This window comes from Aethina tumida, chromosome 1, assembly GCF_024364675.1.
Source record: "Aethina tumida isolate Nest 87 chromosome 1, icAetTumi1.1, whole genome shotgun sequence".
In the NCBI taxonomy this organism is placed as follows: Eukaryota; Metazoa; Arthropoda; class Insecta; order Coleoptera; family Nitidulidae; genus Aethina; species Aethina tumida.
This window is the reverse complement of record NC_065435.1, coordinates 44,887,070-44,909,635: the sequence shown is the minus strand read 5'-3', so window position 1 is coordinate 44,909,635 and position 22,566 is coordinate 44,887,070. Positions and strand designations below refer to the sequence as shown.

The window sequence follows — 22,566 nt, the reverse complement described above, 5'->3', positions numbered from 1 at the left end:
TTAATTAAATATTGTAGTGTTATAAATTGACAAATTTATTTACAGTAACATTTTTTTAATAATTTAATAATTACATATATTGTATAAACACAGATTTTAAATTATCCTACAACGTAAATTTAATATTGCACCAAACAATTTCCTGTTTGAATAATGAAAGAAATGAAAAAATACTAAAATGAAAAAATCATATTCATATATATATATATATATATGTATATATAAATGAAATTTCGTAGTTAAAATGAGGGATTTGGGAAAAAGGTAAAATGATTAAAAACACAGTTTAGATAAGTACACAAGATGAGGCATTTAATGCTCACGTTTCAAAAAAAAACACTATACAGAGGACACGGCGTTACCAAATTAGTTTAGAGGTATCTCGTCCCATAATATTAATATATACTTTCATTAAAAAGCAGAACACAATAAAGTTTCCTCTCATACATAACACAGAGGTACGATATTCTCTCATTGATCTGTATTGATTTTTTTCGTATACATTGGATAAGGCGATTAATGATTTTATGATGGAAATCACGTGAAACGAACAGCCAACATTCTCATCGGAGGTAATTGTATATACAAAAAACAGTGGGCTAAAAGTGACGGGGGGCGGCGGCCCCGAATTGGCGGGGCATCTCGGTATACAGAACAGCTTAGGCATAAATATACTTAATACAATATTTACATACACTTGAGTACATTAGATCAAAAACTATAAATCAGAGTTTTGTGTAAATGGTATACAGTATACAACAAAACCCCCGTCCATTCCAGCCTATCTAACAAAGGTAACGACGAATACATAAACAATTGAAATACACAAGGCCCATTCACCCATCTACGGCCGGCGCGGCTCAGCATTGTGTACGCCATAATTTTTAATAATTAATAATAACCTATAAACATCACTAAAATCGTATACGTTGTGTTCTGAGCGCACACACGGCTGGTAGTTGGAAGAGTGTTCGCCGAGGGGGGCGCACCAACTGGGCGGCGCATCAGTTCTAAGTAACATTAACAACAAGCCCCCAGAAAGGCTTCACGAAAACGCTGGGACCAATTGGTGGCCCCCTACATTCCTAGCAATCAAACAATTATACGGTATACATCAAAATCATCGTGATAGATTAGAAATAATATTGGGCGCATCTTCTAACATCTAAAGCCACAGGCACAATTACTTAATTTTTTTTCTTATTTCCATACGGTTGCACTTTTTAAAAATTGATCCAAAACGGTCAATGTGACATGAAGGTACCCGCTACATGAAAAGTGACAAGTTTCAAACTAATTTGGACTTAATCGTAGAGCTTCCATTGCATATAGCGTTCGGATGTCAGAATATGCACATTTTACATTAACAACACAAGTATAAAGATAGTAATAGTATATAATAATCTATATTATAATGTAAGTGGTACGATATAACTTTTATGGGTTCAGCCATGGACCACCTGAGTGACTTGCGACATTCTGTATACTTGTGTATTGATATTTTATCCTAGTTCGTAGCATAGAGTAGACAGGCACTCTAGCTGGTTTAAAAAGATTTTATTTCTTCTCTAGGTTCAGTAGTTACGTATATCGTATCGTATATCATCATCGGGACAGGGAGAATTCGGGTTCTTTTTTTTTTTTTAGTTTGTCTCAAATAGCAAAAAAATCACAACAGATAACAACTAGTATTTTACAACAGCACAACCTTGAAATTTTATTTTTTCGTACGCGTCGTACTTTTTGAATTTTTTTTAAGAAACGTGACTGCGGAGTGAATAGAGAATAAAGCCAAGATACACATACGCCTATACGTCTACTTCGTTCCAAGTACAACATTAATCCGACAAGACGATCAATTTTACTTACTTAAGCCACTCGCAGATGATTTTGGTGTAACACCTACACGTAAACGTCATCTTCACTTTCGAAAACAAAAAATAGTTTAAATTTGTACTGTCACAACTAGCAATAGAACATTGTCTAATTTACCTAAAATCTGCTTATGTGAGATTTCTATTATACCGAGTCGATTTAGTCTCATGAAACAGACGTATGCATGTGTATCTTGTATAGAGATTATTTTTTGGGGGGTGGGGGGCAGGGTGGTGTTGGGATTAGCGGCTGATCGTTTGTATTTCATTTTGGGGGAACATGGGGGACAAGGGGAGCAATTTTTCGGAACTAGGACGAGGGCATTTTGTAGGTAACACATATCGATGAGGAACCTAAGCTACGAGACCACATCACTTTACACGTTTGCGTCCATTATTCTTAATTAATTAATAATTTTGCTTACTGTCGGTGCAGTATACTCGCACGAGGGGTGCGCCACTCCGGGGTACACCCCATTATTCACCATTTTCTATGTACAGCAGTCAGCACACGTAAAGAGTCTAATACTTTTTGTACAAGTCCTTCCCGTTTTACTAAAACACTGGGGCACTACATTTACACTTTGTACAGAGAATAATCACATTTAAGAGTCGCATATTTCTATGTCCATTGTCGTTGTGACACAAGAGGGGAGACCTGAAACAAAACCATCGTTTAGCGATCGACGAACAAGGCGTAGGACATGGTAGGTGGCCTGGGCCGATGCGAAATACACTTACCTCACAGATGATGTCCGTAGTATTCAGCGGGATAATGTGCGTACTGGTTGTGGAAAGCGGGATCGCCGGGCGGCCGATGCATCATTTGCTGTCCATCCATCATGTAACCCATTGTTGCATCGGGACTGTAGGCTCCGCTCGGACCTGCATGAGGTGAAAACACTGTTAGTGGTTTAAGACGCTGCCCTTTGACAGACAATGTAAAATGCAACACCTGCACCGGAACCGTTTTAATGGTACTGATTGAAATTACCGTTCCGACCTTATCGATTCATTCAAAAATAATTCAATTCAATAGTTCGACGTGATAAGAACAAGTTTGGATAAGACCCGCCGATCCCCCATTTATTTCACGTACTTAAGCATTATCATAGCTGGTTCCGAGATCAAGTTTGGAGTGTTCGATATTGGCGGGCATTATAAGCGCAAAAATCTGCAATTCAATGGTATGGCAGTGCGCGAAAAGCGGGGACATAATGCCGAAGAGTGTGACTGGTGCCGTGGAAAGTTTTCCCAACCCTCCGCAAAGCGCGTAGTGGCTGTCAGACCGGAGCCGATTGTGTGCGGAGCGTGATGGATCGGTCCGGGGGGGTCAACGGCTGCCGTCATTTCTCTTCGCCTGTCTCCAGCAGGAGAACGCCGAGAGAAAGACCCCGGAATCGATACCGTACGAAAGAACACTCTAACATCGGCCGCCATTAATAATCGGGCACTTCGCTACGAGGAATTCCTCGCGAAATACCGAAATAAAAACGACGACAGGCACGGCCACGATAACCGATCATACAAGACTTTCCACTTACAATTCATATCGGCTCGATTGCCCCGCCATGGGATCGGCCCATATCTCTATAAAAATGCATAACAACGTTAAGCTTTAATGGAAATCACGATTCATTAAAAAATGAGATAACAGTATCTGGCCTAAGAACGGCACGCGAGTCAATAAAATCATCTACCTACTGATTCCATTACTATACCATACTTATCCATTCCCTCACTATCACGTCCCGCTTATTTATAATTCGAAAAACCACCGGGAATTACCATACATACACACGTCGCGTTCGAACCATTTGAATTGGTGATCCGGTGCGAGGTTGCGGAACTCAATAGTAACAAACCAAAAAAGGCACGAAAAAAATTCTAGTAAAACAAAACTGAACTTACCTGCTCTATTCGACTGGTCAATCATAGGTTGCACTATCCTCCGTCTGGCGTTGATAAACCTGCAACAAAACCATTCGCTTTAGCTCTCGCGTCAGGATGAAATGGGATAGTGTTAGTCGGCGGGACTGTCATCGCTCATCAAAATAGCGCTGCCTCTAATGCAGCGCGACACCGGAAATGATTGGGTTTTCTGCCGACCGATTGGTTCGGTTCCCGATACGGGAAAATAAATGTATAACCATGCATCAGCTGACGCACACCGTCATCCTATCGCGAATTACGGAAAGATGAACACAGATTACCTCTTCGCGATGCCATCGAACGGATTAATGTGTGTGCGCCAAACCGACGTTTCGTGCCGTTAACTCCATGCGTTCTGTGATTCACCTATAATCGTCGTGTCGTGGCCAATTTTTAAATCGGCCTTCTTAGCCTTAGTTTTATGAATAATATAGAGGAGGATGTTAATAGCCGCCGTGGGAAGCCATCGGCTCAGGACCGCTCTCTAATGGATGGGGGAAATTGATCCTACAAAATTCCTAGTAATTTTGTTTATGTGCGACGGACTGAAGGGTGATGCCGCTCCCAGAATCTAGGATAATCGAAATACGGCTCGTGCGGGACACATCCCAACTGTCCGCAAATATCTTCTCTCAATTTTCCGGCCAACCCCACGAAAATTGCATCGTACGTGGCAGTTGCCGCAGCGATAATTGCGTATACGACAATGCGCGTATATTTAGAAAGTAATTCGCATATAACATAATGGGCAAAACGGGAATGGTACGTAAATTAGTCCGGCTCGCACCGACGTTGTTTACGACGAAAGACATTCGGATAAAATAGAAGCCGGTAGGTTTGCCAAACATAATTTTCGCCCGCGTTTTCAGATTACACAGTCATCTTCCGCGATATAAAGTTGAATGTTAATGATATTGTGTGCGGCCGAGATTTTATGAACTATATTTTATACGTTGTAAATATCTGCAATGCAAAACCGCCGATAAATATGTCATGTTGTTATGCCGTGAAATTGCCATTAATTGAAAATATAACTGTGCGTAAATTAAAAGTGAAATATTTTAATTACACAAGAATGCATAATCACGATAAATGCTGTCTGTGTGTACAGCGTGCCAGTTCCCGTTGTTCCGTTGATTGTGTCTCACCTAATCATCCCCGGGATGTGCGAAATACCCGACGATGGTCTCGAACGTTTATTATCGAGCGTGTGGATCCCAATTAAGAGGCAGCAGCTGTGAAAATTAATGGAGCACAGCTTTTAAGATGTAATTGGGTACATTCATAACTCCGTGCGCCAGTTTTAACGCGTGCTGTACTGGCGACATATGATTCCCGTCTCTTAATAACGGCACACATCTTAACGTAATTATTTTTGTGTCGCGTCCCCCTTCGCATGTAAACAATCGCTTAGTGAATTGCGGAGAAAGGGTTGTGACTACGTCTTTTCGCCCCCCCCCCCCCTAATTCGGAAAACAATCATTACGGTAGATGGAGGCATTTATTTGTATGATTCGCTTGTATACAGCGTTTTGGACAGCGGTTCGAAGTCAGCGAGCCGATCATTAGGACGTATTACGCCCCCATCGCATCATAATGGACCGGATTCCATGAAACCTTACACCCAAGAGGAAAGGGTTGCTGGAAACAATGAACGTGGACCCGTTCCGATCCCGAATGTTATTTGTTACGCCATCGCAATCGATATCGAACACGCATTAGCAGCAAATGTTACCACTCGCACTAATTCCACGCCATAACAGGAATAAAATAATTAATCTTGAGCAATAATTAATTAACATAATTGACAAATGCGATAACGTTGACGAACAGAAATCGTAATTGCCGTGACAGCAATATTAATATATAAATTAACTTAATCTGCGAGATTGGAATATTAACCGTTCAGATATTCGGTTGTGTTTTGACTGGTTTTATTTTATTAATTGATCGCATTTTTGTGTGTTGTGAATTGCGACTCAATTCCAACTAAATTTGTCGCCAGATCAATAAGTTTATCAACGTGCCGTGTGGAGCGGCAAAGAATACAAGATGCACAGTATCTCTCGGTGAAAGAAGGAGGTTGCGGCATCTCCGAATGTCGAGGAAACGTTTTCAGATAACCGTCCGTGAATAATATCGCGGAAAATTGCAAGGAAAATAATAAATGGGGGCCCTCCGAGTGGAGGGCGGACCTGGTTCGCGAGGGGCGTACAAGTGTAAGATACAAAACTTGTTAGTATCATTGAATTTGCGGCAGTGTACTCGGGCGCTGCTTTGTATCCGTCTGTAATGTATAATGTCATCAGGATTGTGCTATTGTTGTAGCGCGGATGGAGCAGATAGCTTTTCGAAATGTAGGAGCAGCGGCGGCGGTGGCTTCGTTTCAAACAATTCAAATTGCATCAGGGCGGGTGTTAATGGTCCTGCCAGGATAATGGATGGAATTGCATTAAAATGTGATCTGCATAGCTCGCTTACATTCCGTTCGCGCAAATGTAATTACCGAATCTTTCCGTGGCTTCCGGACCGTGGAGACCGTGATGAATACCGAGGGGGCGGCGGCACGGGGCTGCGTTCCCGTGAACCCCCCTCCGCTCCCCATGAAACCGGGTATCTTGCGCGGATCACTTAATGGATCAGGTGGTTATGGCGCGCCTTTTTCATGTAAAGGCAATTAGAAAGACTGGGGAGGATTTTCCAGACACGGCCGAACACAATATCCGAACGCGTCTACCGTCATCCGAACTGCTTCTGGGTGGACACCGTTCCCAACCCCGGCGATCAATGGAAACGAAAAACACCACCGTCCTTATTGATTGTCGCCCGTAAAAGGAACAACCCCCATTATCTTTTACAAGACCCGCAAGAAAAAACAACATCGATGGTAATCCCTCAAAACTTAGTAATGATACGCAGTTGACGGGGTGTACGACAGACGAATCGATAAGCCGGTAATCGTGTGACGGAACAAGAACGAACCGCGGCGCTTTAATGACGTGGAAAAGTAACAAAGGGTTGTTCGGAAAGGAAAATATTGCGGGTGCGGGAGTGCGAAACTCGCCAGACACACATGTGTCGCCGAGGAATAAAGAAAACAGTAATTGTAAATCTCGGCCCTGTCTTTATGAACCGGGGGCGGCGATAAATTCCGAGTTTAATATCTTTCGGCAAATAAACGCGGGGTCGCAAGCTGACGTCTATGATGGAGTCCACCGGTGACCCGCAGCTCGCAACAGCTGCCGCCACCGACGTACTGTGACCCCCAACACTTGCTAACGACATAATTATCGCCGGGGGTTACTTTGTGTTTCGGCGATTCGCAATTTCGAATATCACGTATCGAACAAATCATAGGAACGTCACGCTGACCACGCTAAAGATCGTGGGGGACCCCCCATATTCGGCAGCCGGCCGAGACAAGCATAGAAATGGCGCTCAAGCAGGCAATAACCTGCATTATACTAAAGCGACGGCCAATTCCTTCAGATTTTCGGAAATTGGACGGGCCGCACACTGCGACCAGAATGTATAAACGCCGCAATTATTACACTAACTCCGCACTACTGGATGTACACAATCCAATTTGTAATTTCCCTCTTTGATGTATAAATTATGCTCGAGATGTATTGGGCTTGAACAGCTGCAATTCGGTAATAACTACAATTTCTGCAGGAGATCATGGACTTTGGTTGTAATAATAAATCAATAAAGAACATAAAAATCGTCTTAAAACTAACACCACTTCTCAACCTGACCTCATCAAACTAAGTCCAATGTTTTTGGTACATCAAAGTTAATCGCAAAAAGAAGTGATTATTGCTCAACATGACCTTGAAGAAGATTCAACAAAGACAGAAACATGCTCAGGTCTTGAACCATTGATTCGATTGGTCACCGTTGCTTTAAGACCAAGAAATTAGAAAAATACCAAGAATTCATCTAATTGTGACCAAAGCAGGACCGACAGGAATGAACCAGACATGCAAACACACACAATGGGACCAGCTTTCCTTAGGAGAATGGAAACACATTTTTTCCTCATCGCCGACAATTAATCCGACCCCGACATTCAATAGAAAACATGTTAGGAAACAATTAAATGCGTGATGGAACAGGGAATCGTACCCCGCCTGCTGGCGGAATGTTCCCACAGAACCGCGTAGCTTCGAATAGGTGCCATTAATTACCTGCCCGAAATGCCACCGGCCCAACGGAACAATGACGTTGGTCAATGTCGTCCTGTGGCCGATACAAATCGCACTCTCTTAGATGCCGGTCAATAATGTGCCAGAAATTCTAGACATTCGCCTTTTTTTCATTATTTTTTTTTTTTTTTGTTATTCGGATAGCCCAGACGTCTTGGACTTTGCCGCGACCGTACCGACGCGGTTTGAAGGTTCAATTTACACCACAATTCAATTTTTTTTGGCCTTACAATTGAATATTTCGTGGCTTTTTTTTGGGCGACGAATAATTCCGAGTAATAAACCAATGATTGCTTCAGACTTTGGAGACGTTCCGTTTCAATTCTGGATAAAACGAGGGGTTTGGGGGGCAGCGAGGGGGGAGGGTTTTTTATATAAGTTCCAAGACGAGCCGTCGACTGAGTTTTTAATATTCGAAAACGTAATATATATATGTATACGTGTACGGGTTGGCTTGGGAGATGATGCGAGGGCGCCTTGGTAGCGGTGCTGTGTGGTGTGTTTTGTTTGCAATTTGGCCCCGGTTCAACCCCCGCTTGGCTCGGCGCTTACTTGTGCCGGGCTGATTCTGTTTTTCAGCAACCCCGGGGATGCTTTGCCGGCAGCGCGCAGATAAGAGAATTGCACTGTCAAGCCAGAATGATATATTTGACCAACATTTCCATACAGCGGGCCTCGCATGAGGATTTCCAATGAAGCGTACGTGCGTAATCTTCACAATTCGAATTACGCAGGCCCCTTCCCTATCCGCTACCCGTTATCTACGTTGATACACCTGACAATATATTTGTTTAATGACAGCCGAACCTATTAAGAAATTGCTCTACTCCAACGATTCGATTTTTTGTCGTTTTTTCCCTCCTTTTTTCCACGTTTTCGAACGGCAATTTCGCTTACGGCTTTGTTTCACGCCCCGCTTTAACTTTTTTGATAATCAAATTTCGGTGATGGAGAAGATGTGTGTGGCGGTGGAATTTCGAAATGAAAATGCGCACTGAAATCCAATACAGTTTAGTAATAATGCAACATCGAGACACCATTGAACGTTAATAATCTCATTAAGTCATCTTCTATTGACAGCGTATGCAAATTTGCTCGATCAACCTGCAAGCGGTAAAAAACCGAAATTCAATGAGACGCTATTATTAAAAGCTTTTTAACAATGCTACTCATTGTTTCGTTAAAAGCCAACCATTGAAATAGTACAGCTTTGTCCGCGTTAATAAACTGATACGATAGAAAGGTTGTGTTTCGTGTCTGAAGCGGATGTTCTATTACATGGAAAACAAATGCGACCTTATCGAGCTGCAAGTCTTTAATCGACGAGCATATTTACAATTTAAATGTACCAACGATATTATTATATCGGTTTTATCATCTTGCTGAATGTAATTTTTGACTTAATCATACACTAATCTCGCGCCAGAAAATAATAGAACAATGGCCTAATAAAAAACAATAACAAATGTTTTCTCTTTGATGTAAACGATAATTATGCAGAAAAGTTTTTTTTTATGTTGGGTTTATCGCGGTATTGATTTATTATATGAACTAGGAAATGAATGGTTTACGATCAATAATTTGCCGTTTGAGTAGGACATAAAAGTATTGGAACAATAAGTAAGTCGTCTGTTAAAAGTTTATTGGCATTTTTATAGTCAAAACCGGGAAAATATAAAACAATTAGCCATTAAACAGGCACCTGCAATCAAGCAAATATCAAATTTATCGTCGCATTTCAGAAAAAAAAAACGTGCACCAAATGAATTTTACGACAGGCTACCGATCAAAACCGCACGATACGAATCAAGAGCCGAAACTAATGCCACATGTAAAATTCCCAAGCAAGTACGATTAAACCAAAATCGAATATATTACAGTGATGTTTGCCTGCGATGAACAAAAAACCCTCGAATTCCCAAACGCAGATCGTATTTTGGATGCGGTTTTTTTGCTCCTTGCAGACAGAAACAAAACAGCCCGGGATGGGGCAGAGAGGCAAACGTTATTTATTGCCATCTTTTTTTTTATCTCTCTCACTCTCCTCACCGGCCGTTTTCGACGCCATTCCAATAAAACACGTATCGGGTTCTGCGAAAAGAAAGGCCCGCAATATCTAAATTCGTGATGTATCGCCGGGGCTCCCACCTATGCGTTATCGACATCGCAGAACCGTTCCTCCAAAAACACCACCAAGATGGGGGATCACTCCAGCTTAACGACGCCATAGTTTTACGCCTCAGACGCCGCCAAAGACAACGTCAACGGCGAATTAACGAACAAAGAACGTATTCCCCCGCAAAAGACGCATTAACATTGCATGGTCCCATTATACAGGACAACAATTTATCGCGGCGAGTCCGGGTATCGAATATTCAGGACCGGGAACACGGATCGGGCCCCGGAATCCATTAAAGGGCCATCCAACGGTGTCTCAGTGGTCATTTTGGCCCCGTTTACGAGTCTGAAGAGGGCGATTACCGTCCGCCGGCCCGCGGAAACGACTCAACCGACTTGCACATACGTGCTCCACTTGTCCGTGACGTCTGCGAAGTTCCACTCGCTTGAGTACCCGCCTCGCACTCCATTGTACTCGCCCGGCCGGTCCTCGAGAGCCGGGGAGGAATGGAAGAAGGAAAAAGAAAACAACCGACCGACGCATGACTTGCCAGAATACACTTGCCAGAATTATTATCCCCCAATGTCGATGACGGAGTGCGGAGGGACCGTCTCCCGGATTGTCACCATAAATCACCATCCCGTCCATTAAATTCATAATAAATTAATGAATTGTAGCAAATGTGGAGCATGTGACGGAGATGTTTTTATCCCATGGACTGGGGACGTGCACTCGGATAAAGAAGGGTTGCGCCTCGTTTACTGATCTATTTTTTCAGATAGTCATACCGTTGATGGTTCGAAACAATTTCATAATGACTGACAGAGATAATTGTAAAAACGTGAGTACAATGGAAGCAGTAGTTTAGGTATTAATTTGTTTATTGTGGTGGAAATGTTTAGACAGAATAAAGCAATTAGGGAGTCGGAACAGAGCTATTTGAGTAATTACCGAATCAGTTTCTTAATAGACACTCCGACACAGGAGCGGATGGTGCCCAAGAGATAGCGAACATCCCAGCGGAAGGGTTGACTGCGTAATCAGCAAAAGATAACGCTCAATCCACGTATGCAGCGACGGTGGTTGCCGAGCCGGGTCGTTATTGTTCCAGCGTTCCCTATTTTCATTTCCTGCTACAATAGTTCATTAAAAAGGTGTTTCGGAGGCTATTTGGTAAGCTATTAGGTGGCCTGATATTACTCCTTGGAGGGCCATTCGCTGCCGGCACCATCCGACGACAATGAAACTCACTCGTAAATTGCCGCCGCCGCTCTACGTGCCGGGGGAACGGCGGGACGTTCGGGGGGAGGGGGCGGGTCGACGAACAAGGGCAAGGATCCGCTGTCCCAACGTCTCATTGTGAGCCGGCTAGCTCTCTCCGCTCTCGTCACGAGCCCGGCCCGGCAATTCCATCGTTCTCGGACTGATAACGGCGTCCCTTCTCAAATCAGTCCAACGGCGACGATTTATCACCCGGCGCGCATTAACCCAGGTGAACCCCCGGCATTGGAAAGGCAAGACAATGTCTCCGGGCGGTAATGGCACACGGCCGTGAAAAATGATGATGATACCGACTCGCGAAAAACGAATCTCCCCAAGGAGCGACTCGACGACCGAATCGAATCATTCTCCTCGCTGCCGGTTCTAACAAGTCATACCTTCGACTCTTTTTTTTTCTCTCTCTCACGTAATGACCTCCAGACAATTCACAAAACGGCTGAATGGGCCTTCATTAGAAATATTATTTGACAACTATTCAGTGGATAATGTTACTTTTTTTTTTTTCGACGTCTGCATCAGGTCGATAAAAGAGGAGATACGTTTATTTTCCGCCTGCAATAACTATTGTTTATCTGGAAAGCCATGTAAACATTTCATCTGTTACGTTGTTTCGTAATGTTCTCCATTTGAATTCAAACAGTCGGAACGTTTACAAAAGAATCAAAAGGACCGGTCCAATTTGCAACATTAAAATTAATGCAGGTGTCGAAATACGACTTATTAAAATTATAAATTCAGATTTAAATAAAAGTACATTGGCAAAAAAAAACCCAGCTGGCATACATTAATATTAATCGTCGGCAGGAGACGGATGCGACAGCAGGAGCGAGTCCCGTCTGCAGGTCGATATGGGTACGGTGACGCGGAAAGAAGTGTTTCCGGAATGGGAATGGATTGATTAATCGCAGTAATTACCGATCAGCTTTTCCGCGCTAATTAGATTTCGTCCCCCGGCAGCACTGCAAATGAGATTACGGCTGGAAATGGCGTTCGCCACATAGCGCGGGGCGCACGCGTTAATTGTCATCGATTTTTATAATGCCATTATGTCGGTACACAATTTATCACGTTAGTCGGCATCGAATATTCAGGCCCCACGCCGATCGGCACCCCAAACCATTAGTCCGGACACGATCTCAGAAACGGACAACTGGATTTACCATCCCCCCCGAAAATGGACCCGCGATGGCCGACACATATTTTTTTCGATTCCGTCAACCCTTAAATTCCGAGAGGTCCCAAGTGATCAATAAAAAATGACTTTAATCGTTCGACGTCTGCATGATTTTTTTTTTCGTATTCTCACGGATGTGCTGGGCAATGTAATATAATATCCATGCAGTTTTCAAGAATCACAGAAACGCACGGCTTTAATTCGTTCACGTAGTTAGTAATAATGGTGTTTTGTCACTTACCAGTTGTTAACTTGTAATATCGTAAGGCCAGTGTCTTGCGCCAATTGCTTTTTCTGGTCTTCCGAGGGATAGGGGTGCTGAAACAAATAAAAAAATCACCGTTAAAAACGTTCGGCACTTGTTACACCTGCAGTAAAAGTTTTCATTAAAAAAAAAAGGGTCACCGTTCCGTGAAACCCCACCAGAATCGATAAATCCCGACTTTCCGCATAAAAGACAGTGCACCATAAACCGTTTCCTGCCATAAAATCACCCCCCCAGGCCGAAATCGATGATAAAACGCAATAACATTTTGTGCGTCGATTGTGTTGTTCGCCAATAATATTAAAATAATAAAATACGCCTTGTTCCCGCGCCCGTAGACAATTGGGGTTTTATTCGATATTCAAAACACGGTCGAGTTTAAGCGATAATCAAAGGATATCCTAAATCCCATTTGCTCCTCGCAGATTGAAGAAGGGTAGGGCAGTGGGCGCACGCTACACGAAGCCAAACGCACCAGCCTCCCCAATACTTCACATCCACATTTAATGAATTTTATGACGGATTTCTTCCACAGGTCGTCCCCCCATAACATAAACGCTGAATCGACTGGTTTTTTGGGTTATTTATTTTTCGAACCGGCCCCATTGCATGATCGGAATTCGTAAGCGGAACATCAAAGAAATTTTAAAAATTCATGAGCCCGTCTTTATAAACTGGGAAAATTGATATTATTTTTTTTTTCTACGCGTGTCATTAGAAAAATTGTTCCCCACTCGAACGCCAAACAATGAAAAAGGTCAATCACGGCGAATTAATTGAATCCGATCAGTGGATAAACGAAACGGCATTCCTCGAACGGCGCCGCGTGAGGGATGAACAGGGATGAAAGCGGGGGAATTTGTAGGCGCCAAGCGTCTACGACAATTGCCGGAATGCATTGGATCAGCATATATCAATAACCGAATATGAGGCTGGGAGTCCAGGCGTATTAGGACCACAAATCCTCGCAAGGATTTCAGTTCGAGTTCGGTAAGCACGACACATGTCGACGTAGGAACTACTCAGAAGGATAAAACCGGGATAACGCCACCGGAAATATAGCCCGGGAAGCAGTGGCCCAACCGGGAAATGAATCTGTGTAAAAAGGAAAAAGTAGTTTGTGTGCGACTTCATGCACACATCGAAATAAATATTAGGGATGTCTGCCGGCTGTGACTGCGACAAAATGAGATTTTATAAATATTTAACGTCGGGGCTGAAGTGGGTCAGTGGTCTGCATTTTTAAGACGACCACCGGTTCCGGGGACGGGCGTGGGTTGGAAAATGAATTTTCTTGTTCCGATACGGCGGACTAATCCATAGTAGGCCAAAAGGGTCGTTCGGCATGTCTGCAGCGTGTGCGAGTGTATCGGAGTCGTGATATAAGACGGTCCGAGTGGCTCCCACAGGAAATCCCGCCAAAGAACGAAGGAAAGGCGGCCGTACACCTGTCAGACTGAATTAAAGGATGGGAGTTTGCAATTGGAGTGTCTGGACCGTCCAGGAACCGTAGATAACGGCTCCGGTGCCCCCCTGGGGGCGGCCAAGCTCTTGACCGACCGCGGACGTCTCAATATTTAATGCACACGCCACTTGGACCATGAACGTCGCTAAAGACGGAACGGCCCCGACGACGCATGAATATTTGAGCGATGCATCATCCCCCGCGCGAGTATCGCTCTCTGATCCCGGCTTAGTTGCACGACTCATTAAGCCCTGTGCGCTAATCCAGTTATCGGATATTGCAAGGGGTCCCCGGAATGGACGCGTTTTCCACCGAAATCTCCACTTTACATTTATTACGGGACAGGGGGGGGGGGGGCCGCAAAAATCCCAACGTCCGGTCGCCCGGACCCCATTTATTACGGCCAATGACCGAAATATTCAATGGTGGCCCTCCGCCGTGCCCCCAACATCGTCTCATCTGGACGCGAACCACCCGAAATCATTTTTTGAACCGTGCACCGGCACTTTTGTTAACGCATGACGGATGGCCGGTCCGAAATTACAAAACCCGAACGGTCCCCCCGGACTATTTACATTTTCCTTATCATAATTCCTTCCGGTTGGACATAAATCGGCGCCAACTCTCCGGGGCTACATCTGCAGGAGTTTCGCGGGGGCGCCTCTCCCCGGTGCGATTTTCGCATTTCTCCTTCGCCGACGGTTTTTCCGCAAATGATACGGCAGATGCACGCGCGTCTCCCCGCATTTCCCAGCATAACCGTAAAAATCACTATGTATCGCGACGGCATTGTGCGGAGGCCGGGAGGCCGGCGAGCCGACATCCGCATAAGGGTTATTCAGCCCCGGAGAGACGGCGAGATGGGGTTATGGGTCTCCGAGGGCCTCTTCGAAGGTGTGATGGGAAATGAATGGATTGAGAGCGCTGTTTTTCATGGAATTACGGCCACAGATTCCGGGCATGGGTCGTCTAATGGCGGGTGCAGCGCCGCATCCTCCTGGGCATTGCTCACACTCCGCCACACATCGACGCGACACCACGACGGAATCCGTATTAAGCCCGTTCCACCGTTCTTTTTTTTACTCTCGTTCGCGACGCCATTAATGAACACGTTTCGGCGGTGGGGTGGCCTTTGTTTATGGCGCCTTGGTACTTGTACTTACCGTAAGATGTTGGAAGAGCCACGCTCTCAAGATGTTGGTTGCAACTTTGGGAAAGATCCCCCGCTTTTTTTGATTCTTTTTTCCGTTTGTGTCATCGTCTTCCTCGCCTGTCCCTTCGCCACTGCCAATGCTGGCGTTGCTGGCATCGCCTGAAACAATTAAAAAAATGTCCAATTGAGTACGTCGTCTTCGATAAATTGTGCAAGTTCACACCAGATGTTCCACAACATCGATATAATTAATATTAAATTATTACGTTTCACTCCCAATTAAAACGAAGAAAATTATAGTAATTTTGGTTTTGTTAATAGTTTTTGTGCATATTAAAACTAATTAATCATCACTCACTCTATGCATAAGTGACATAATTTATTCTCCTCAACTGTGTTATAATGGTGGTCTATACATAATTCAAATAGTTTTATTACTGATTCTATTACGATAGAGTAAGTTTATTAATTAAATCAATAATAATTAATAAGCATTTTTTTACTCGAGTATTGTTTAGGCCGTTCAAATGAAAATGTCATCACCACCTCCAACATTAATTGAACCGCATGTTCCGATATAAAAAGCGCCCATTATTGCGGGTCGCCAAGTTGGTACGTATTGTGATTTTAAGCCGACTTTTATCGTCACCTCCAAACAAAAGACGAACCGTGTAACATTTCACGGGGCGGTTGCGTTGAATCGAAGGCGGCGGGTCCTTCTAATTATCGTACGCAATTTTGCGGGTGCCCAATAATGGGGGGACCCCCCGTTTTCAAGTTGCACCGTGTCGACCCGTTGTTATATGCAGAAAGCGGAGGACGGAACGGAACGAACGAACGAGAAGAGGGTGGCCGAGGGCTTTAATGACTCACACGCAAACTGAAAGGGGAAGAAATCAGATTAGGGGCGACCTACGACTTTCGGGACTGTTGTTGTTTGCTGAACGTCGACGAATTGCAGTCATTACCAGATACACAAACACGCGCGGTCTACAGTCAATGGAATAACTTTTCGCCGCACCCGGGGACGCCCTCCGCTCCAATTGAAAAAGAGCCGATTTTCGTGAGTGGATGTCGACGCACGGCGATGTTTTTTAATTGTTGCGGCCGTGCCGACGTTCGGGATGCTGTTCTGATGTTTGAACGTGGCATTTTTACACTCTCCAACTGTCGGGCGTTAAAGACGGTGTTTTTCTGGCTCATTTTCATATAAATGTGATGTTAATTTGCCAGCTGCTAAAACCATTTCGCACTCATTTCGCCTGATGAATATCATTACCGAAAAATAAAAAAAACTGGTCATTGTGCCGGTGGTGGCTTTAGTAAAAATTCGTGAGTTATTTGATCTCACGGAACGAGTTGATGATACGGAGAGTGTGTTGTGTGGTATGCCTATTGTCGGGTAGAAAATAGCGCGGTTCTTCTGTGGGCTTGGGAAATGGCTCGCGGCCTCAGGTGGGCGATAACCCAGTCCTGCCATCTCTGATGTAATGACGGGTCACGTCACTCACACCATTGGCCGGCACCGGACCAGTTCATAAAAGCATTACATCGTGTTTTGTGGGATTCCAATCAGGCACAGCTCGACTGACGTCTACATTCTTCCCTTCGAGGCCCCCGGCTCGCCCCCCCCCTCTGCTCCCCGTCCCAAGAACGTGACTGACAATGTGGAAATTCGCCGCATGGACCCAAGGCTATCGACGAGCTGCATTACTTTATAAACATATAATGTGCGCTATTATCATATTTACATAAATTATAATAATAAGTTATAAAAAGGTAATTTCTTTTAATAGGCCACGGGGCAGCCCATGATACACCTCTGCGGTCCTGTGGCGGACCACGTCCATACGAGCCACACGCTTTTGCACGAAGATCCGAAAAAATACGCGCGTGATTGCCGAAAATATCGTAATAGACGTAATTTATTTAATTGAGTGAAATCGCTGCTCACCACGAACCGGAGATCAGTCGGACGTCTCTCGGTCGTACCGCGCCGGACTCAGCCCCAGCACCGTGATTTATGGTAATTGATAAAGAGCCGCGGTCGTTTTACTTATTACAAAAAATTAAAGGGCGCCTTCGCGAAGCACGTAAACAATCCGAAACCGGCGGACTGATGCCTTGCCTCTTCCCGACTTATCGGCTAAATACATCTCGCCCAGTTCGATTTCGTGGTGTACGCTTAACTCCGGTGACGGCTTGGGAGAGAGAGATAATTACGCGAACGATGCAGGCACAATGGCCGCTGATCTAGGCACAGAGACACGCTCAGATAGCGTTTGATTAATCGTCGACGGTGTCTAGCAGCGGATCATGCGACTGGTTTTCGGCGATCGGCAGTCGGATAACGACCGGACCGACTCTCTCAAGCTTTAGATCGTGATACCAGCTTTGGGCCCCTGAACCCGTACCAAATCGAGAAACCGGAGATAAAAAAAAAATCGAAAAGTCGAAGAATCGAACGTGGGGCACTGGATGAAGAGAGATCCGAATTCAATTTGATATGACACTTTCTTGGAACTAACTACATCTGGGATGAGTTCGTTTGTTGTTCGCTGTCAGACGTTCCAACGTTTCTGAGAACTTCCTTAATGAATAAATATTGGTTACTATTTGTTACGATATTCATGTAATGGTCTAATAAAAGTAAATGGCCTTATAAAAAAAAAGTCTTTAAGGACGCTGACAGCCAATATTACAGGTTACGTCTTGTAACAAAGACAGTTAGGAGATTTTTATTGCTGGACTACAAGATATTGCTCGAAATCATTTACATAAATATCCAATTTGTTAATTAAGTATTGTAATTCAGTGATGGACGCAGTTTCAATATGCACACAAACCTTATGACCTTATCAAATGTAACTTATATCAGATAAGGCCTTAAATTAAAAGTCGAACATAACCATAATGAGTTAATATTTCAAAGGGCATTTCTTTTGTCAGAGCCTTAATGGGACCAGCTGAAGAATGGGCAATTAATTTTGTTCACACTCTTCAGGTAAAACACCACGAACAATACCCGTCCTAATGACACACTATCAAATTGCATACCCGACAGTTTTTTCGGTTGAAAATTCGGGCGGACCCTGACGGCCATTAAATTATGATCATTATCATTATCGGTTTAACGTAAGTTCAATATTACAAAAAAAAAAAAAAAAGGTAAACACATTGACATTTTTTCGAGAAAAATAAATGTGGATGGACCGGTAATTTATGGCATTATAAGTGAAGCTGTCTTAATTGCCCTTTTACCGCAACCACGGTCCCATTTCTCAAGAACTTGTTCACCTGTGACCCAGTACAATGCGAGGACCCCGTCTTATTGGACCGTCCATCCATCACCACGCCGCTATAATTGGTTCTCATGAGAGTGGACCCACGCCACTCGTGGGGTGACCAAAAGGTAATTGTTGCCTTGGAAACCGGGCACATCACTCAAACAACAAATCTCATTTCGAGGAAACAGCCCTTTACTAATTATCCCCTAGTTCGAGTTTTGATCCCACTAAAAATTAGTCGCCGCTGCCCCAAAAAGACCCACACGTGTACGCGTCGACGATTGCCGGGGTCTGAAAGTGACAGCCGCAGAGTTCAAGCACCCTCGCAACCTAGGACAAAACATGTGGAATGAAAATAGACGATTTCTGTTCTGTTGGGAGCACCGGTATTTTTGAGTCGTGCACGATTCGTTCACGCACATTTTTTTATTATTAATGTTATTATTATTATAATTAAAAGGAACTGCTCTGGTCGCCGGCGACAATGGTGACAATGGTGGTTTGCGTTTTTGCTCCGATAAACGCATTCATTCGTGGCCCCGATAATTCCTAGTTTAAATAACAATATTTGTTAAATGATGTATGAATGGTGTTTGAGAAGTCAGCGGAATGTGGGACAATGTGTCGTTTTGCCGTTTGAATGGTACCCTAAATTAACGGTTCAGGTAGCCAAATCAACCCCCTTGTGCGTACAAAAAACACATTCGGTGCCAGCCGGAAAAAACCTATGTCGACCGTGTTTTTGGGCACAGTTGAGCTGTTTTTGCCACCAAGTCATTTGTAAAATGCGATTAGAATCCTAACAAGCATGGGCCTCCAAAATTAACTCTTCAGAGATAACCGTCTAATTACGTTCGTGGGTTTTTTTTTTTAATTAATGATTTACATCTACACCGGGGTATCTCATAACGCATAATTTATGATGCGTGTAAAAAATGATTTGGTCCGTCACATTTTACAACTGAAAATAACACGTGTAACCGTATTCGCTTCCAAAGTGCTCAAGTTTGGCAGCTATTTTGGTAAATTATATTTTGAAAATAAGTTCGTTATCACACATGTCTAGATGCCGGGATGAGATGCGAGAGAGGCGAACGAGAGAAAATAAATAAAAAAAAAAGAAGGAGAGCAAAGAACAAACATGTGGCTGAACTGCGTTGGACCGGGTCCAAGAGAACGAATTAAAATAATGTCTGTCGTGCTCGAGCATAAAATGCATCATTAAAGAAGTCTCTCGTGTGAGTGCCACAAAGTTTTACTGATTTAGAGAAATTTATGATGCAGAGGTATTAACTTGCCATCAAAATAACTTACTGTAATATCTGTGATTCTGGGTTTATTATGACGACGCTTTTTCGACAGCGACATGACGTCCGTGGACAGGTGCCGAAATTTATATGGCGGCGCCTTCAGAATAAACACACGCACGCACACGAGAGGAAAAACTCCCGGTTGTTATGTCTTTCACGTGTGCGTCCCGAAAAACCCCTTTTGGATGTGGAAATATTTTATGGGCGCGGTGATGGACGGCGTCTTTAAACAAATGTCGTTCGTCCGGACATTTTTGACAGTCGTTTTGTACGCGGACCTAGCCGGCAGTAAACCGATCTCCCTCCGCGTCATTTGTTTTCCTTCCTGACAACGACGCTAATTAACGACATGCCCGCAAACACGATCTCTCCTCGCATTTTTCTATCGAAACTGAATGCTTCTATAAATGTACCTGCAGCCTTTTTTTCGGGGGACGGAGGAGATGCAGCAGATGTGCAAACGGTCGGGAGATTACAACATTAAAATATTGTTGTAATAAACTCTTATTCCGGGCACCGTTGCCCATTAGTTGGAGGTTTGATGAACGATACGTTTAATTTTAATAGTTGTGACGAATGGACGGGAAATCAAATAAATTTTTAATAAAATTTTTGTGCATACATTTGTCAACGACGAAAAAAAAACAAAACACACACGACTTTTTCCATAAACTGACTTGATTTATGGAGGACCGTGTAAACCGTGGGATTCTAATGCACCTTTTATTTCCGTCGTACATATTAAACCGTTTTTAATTTTGCACTGGCCAACAATTTAACGTACCAACGCATAATTTTGTTTGCACATGGCGATTGCACACCAACGAAATTTGAATGTGAAACGGCAAAAAAACGACGAGGGGCAGCAAGATAAATGGAAAACATCCTCTTCGGAAGACGTCCACCGAAGCCACCAGGACGGCAGTTCCACGATTCAAATTAAGGATTGTATCCACTGCTTAAAATTTGCAGCTGCACCAATTTTGTTAATAAAATGATTTTAGTCCGGGATTTAGTACCAACTTATTACTGTCGCAGGGAACGCAAGAAAAAAACCTGCGGGACTTCCTCCTCCGGGCCCCCCCGAGTTTTCTCGGCGGCGGGCCCACCGTGCGCCGGTGAAAAAGAGAGGAGTCTATTCGCGCACCTCCCAGCGCCTCGCCATACCACCGCGACGCGCCACTAAACCGGCGCAGCGCCTGCGCCCCGCTCTACCATGGCTGCAAGGCGGGAATGCAGTCGTTGCCATGACAACGCCGTCTCCCGCCCCGCGCCCCAAGACCGCGCATACCCACGGATGGGGCGAGCTCGCGCCGCGTTTCGTCGCCGGCACCGAGGAGAAAGACGAGAGAGGCGCGAGAGCGCACGAGGAAACGCAGGACAACACCGGGTGCCGGTTTTTCTCCTTTTCGCGTTCGGGGGACGCCGAAATGGAGTTTCGGCGCAATTAGTCCGGCCCGGTACCACCCGGGGGAGACTGATTAAATGGAGAGGGAGCTTTTTTGAGCTTTTAAATTCGACCGACTGATAAACGCGAAGCCGATCGCTTCGGTGCACCGATCCATCCACATTCACTTGACGCGCTTTAAAAGTACAACAACAGATATCTTACCAGGGCTACCGAGGAAGACGGAAGAGTAGAGGACGCCTCTTCGTGCAGCATCAGAGGCTGCTCGGGCATCGGGAGGCGACGACCACTCTCGTCGCGGACACCATTTTCCTGTAAACCAAACACACAAGCCATTTAGATGGGTGAATTCGTCATCAAATAATCAGCATCAAAGACAGTTCCTCAATAATGATCTTCCAACCTCCTCAACGGTGCCCCCACAAAGACCGGCAATAATTTTATTTAAATGTTTGACGGCGTAAATTAGACGTTGGATCGCGATAAGGAACGTCTGAGACGTAATATCTCGTTTAAAGACCACCCGCCGAGCCGAGGACGGGGCTAATCCTTTAAAACGATGGTTATGAAAGTGGGACACACCAAAAAGATACGGGAAGTCGTTGTTTCGGACCGGGGTGTAAATTTTGGCGGCACCTTGACGTCGGGGCGGATTAGAATTAAGACGTCGGCTAAGTCCCGCGCCTTTATTCGGTTGTAGTCATTGTGTCACGATAATTTTGCGACGCCCAAAACATAAACGGGGGAAATCCCGACACCCGGCGTTATGAAATGGATGCACGGCGCATAAAACAATGGACGAATTCATTCCGAATAATTAGTACGTCTGGATCGCATTTAACCATTTTGCAATTAAGATCGAGGGCGAACGTAAACGTCCCCCTTTTGCAATACACATCGGCGGAGCGGGCCGTATTTACGTTATATCGACTAACCAGAGCCTCGTCATCTGTTTTACATCGATTACCGTTCGCCTACAGTCAAATGCTCTGTCACTGTCATTTACTTCCGTATCCGGCTGGTGGGCTGCTTGTGTCGTGTTTTGCACTAAATTTACACTCAGCCATCATGTGCACTCAATAACAGATCA

At 44.3% G+C, this 22,566-nt stretch overlaps 1 protein-coding gene across 1 annotated transcript; it reads right to left on the bottom strand.

Moving 5' to 3' along the window:
* Positions 1 to 285: 285 nt before the first annotated feature.
* On the bottom strand, positions 286 to 22,543 carry LOC126265817 (homeobox protein homothorax-like). The gene is made up of 7 exons (XM_049968654.1): positions 22,483 to 22,543; positions 21,681 to 21,788; positions 15,482 to 15,630; positions 12,830 to 12,906; positions 3,786 to 3,844; positions 2,616 to 2,777; positions 286 to 2,532 (listed from the first exon to the last, which is right to left on the bottom strand). Exons 1-6 carry the CDS (start codon positions 22,541 to 22,543, stop codon positions 2,617 to 2,619), a joined length of 615 nt encoding a protein of 204 aa, XP_049824611.1. The 3' UTR covers positions 286 to 2,532; position 2,616.
* Between the last annotated feature and the right edge of the window lie 23 nt (positions 22,544 to 22,566).

Coding starts and splice junctions, on each gene's coding strand:
- LOC126265817 (XM_049968654.1), bottom strand. CDS start 22,543: ATGGCTGAGTGTAAATTTAGTGCAAAACACGACACAAGCAGCCCACCA. Junction 21,789..22,482: donor CCCACCAGCCGGATACGGAA/GTAAATGACAGT, acceptor TTTGGTTTACAG/GAAAATGGTGTCCGCGACGA. Junction 3,845..12,829: donor ATATTACAAGTTAACAACTG/GTAAGTGACAAA, acceptor GTTTTGTTGCAG/GTTTATCAACGCCAGACGGA.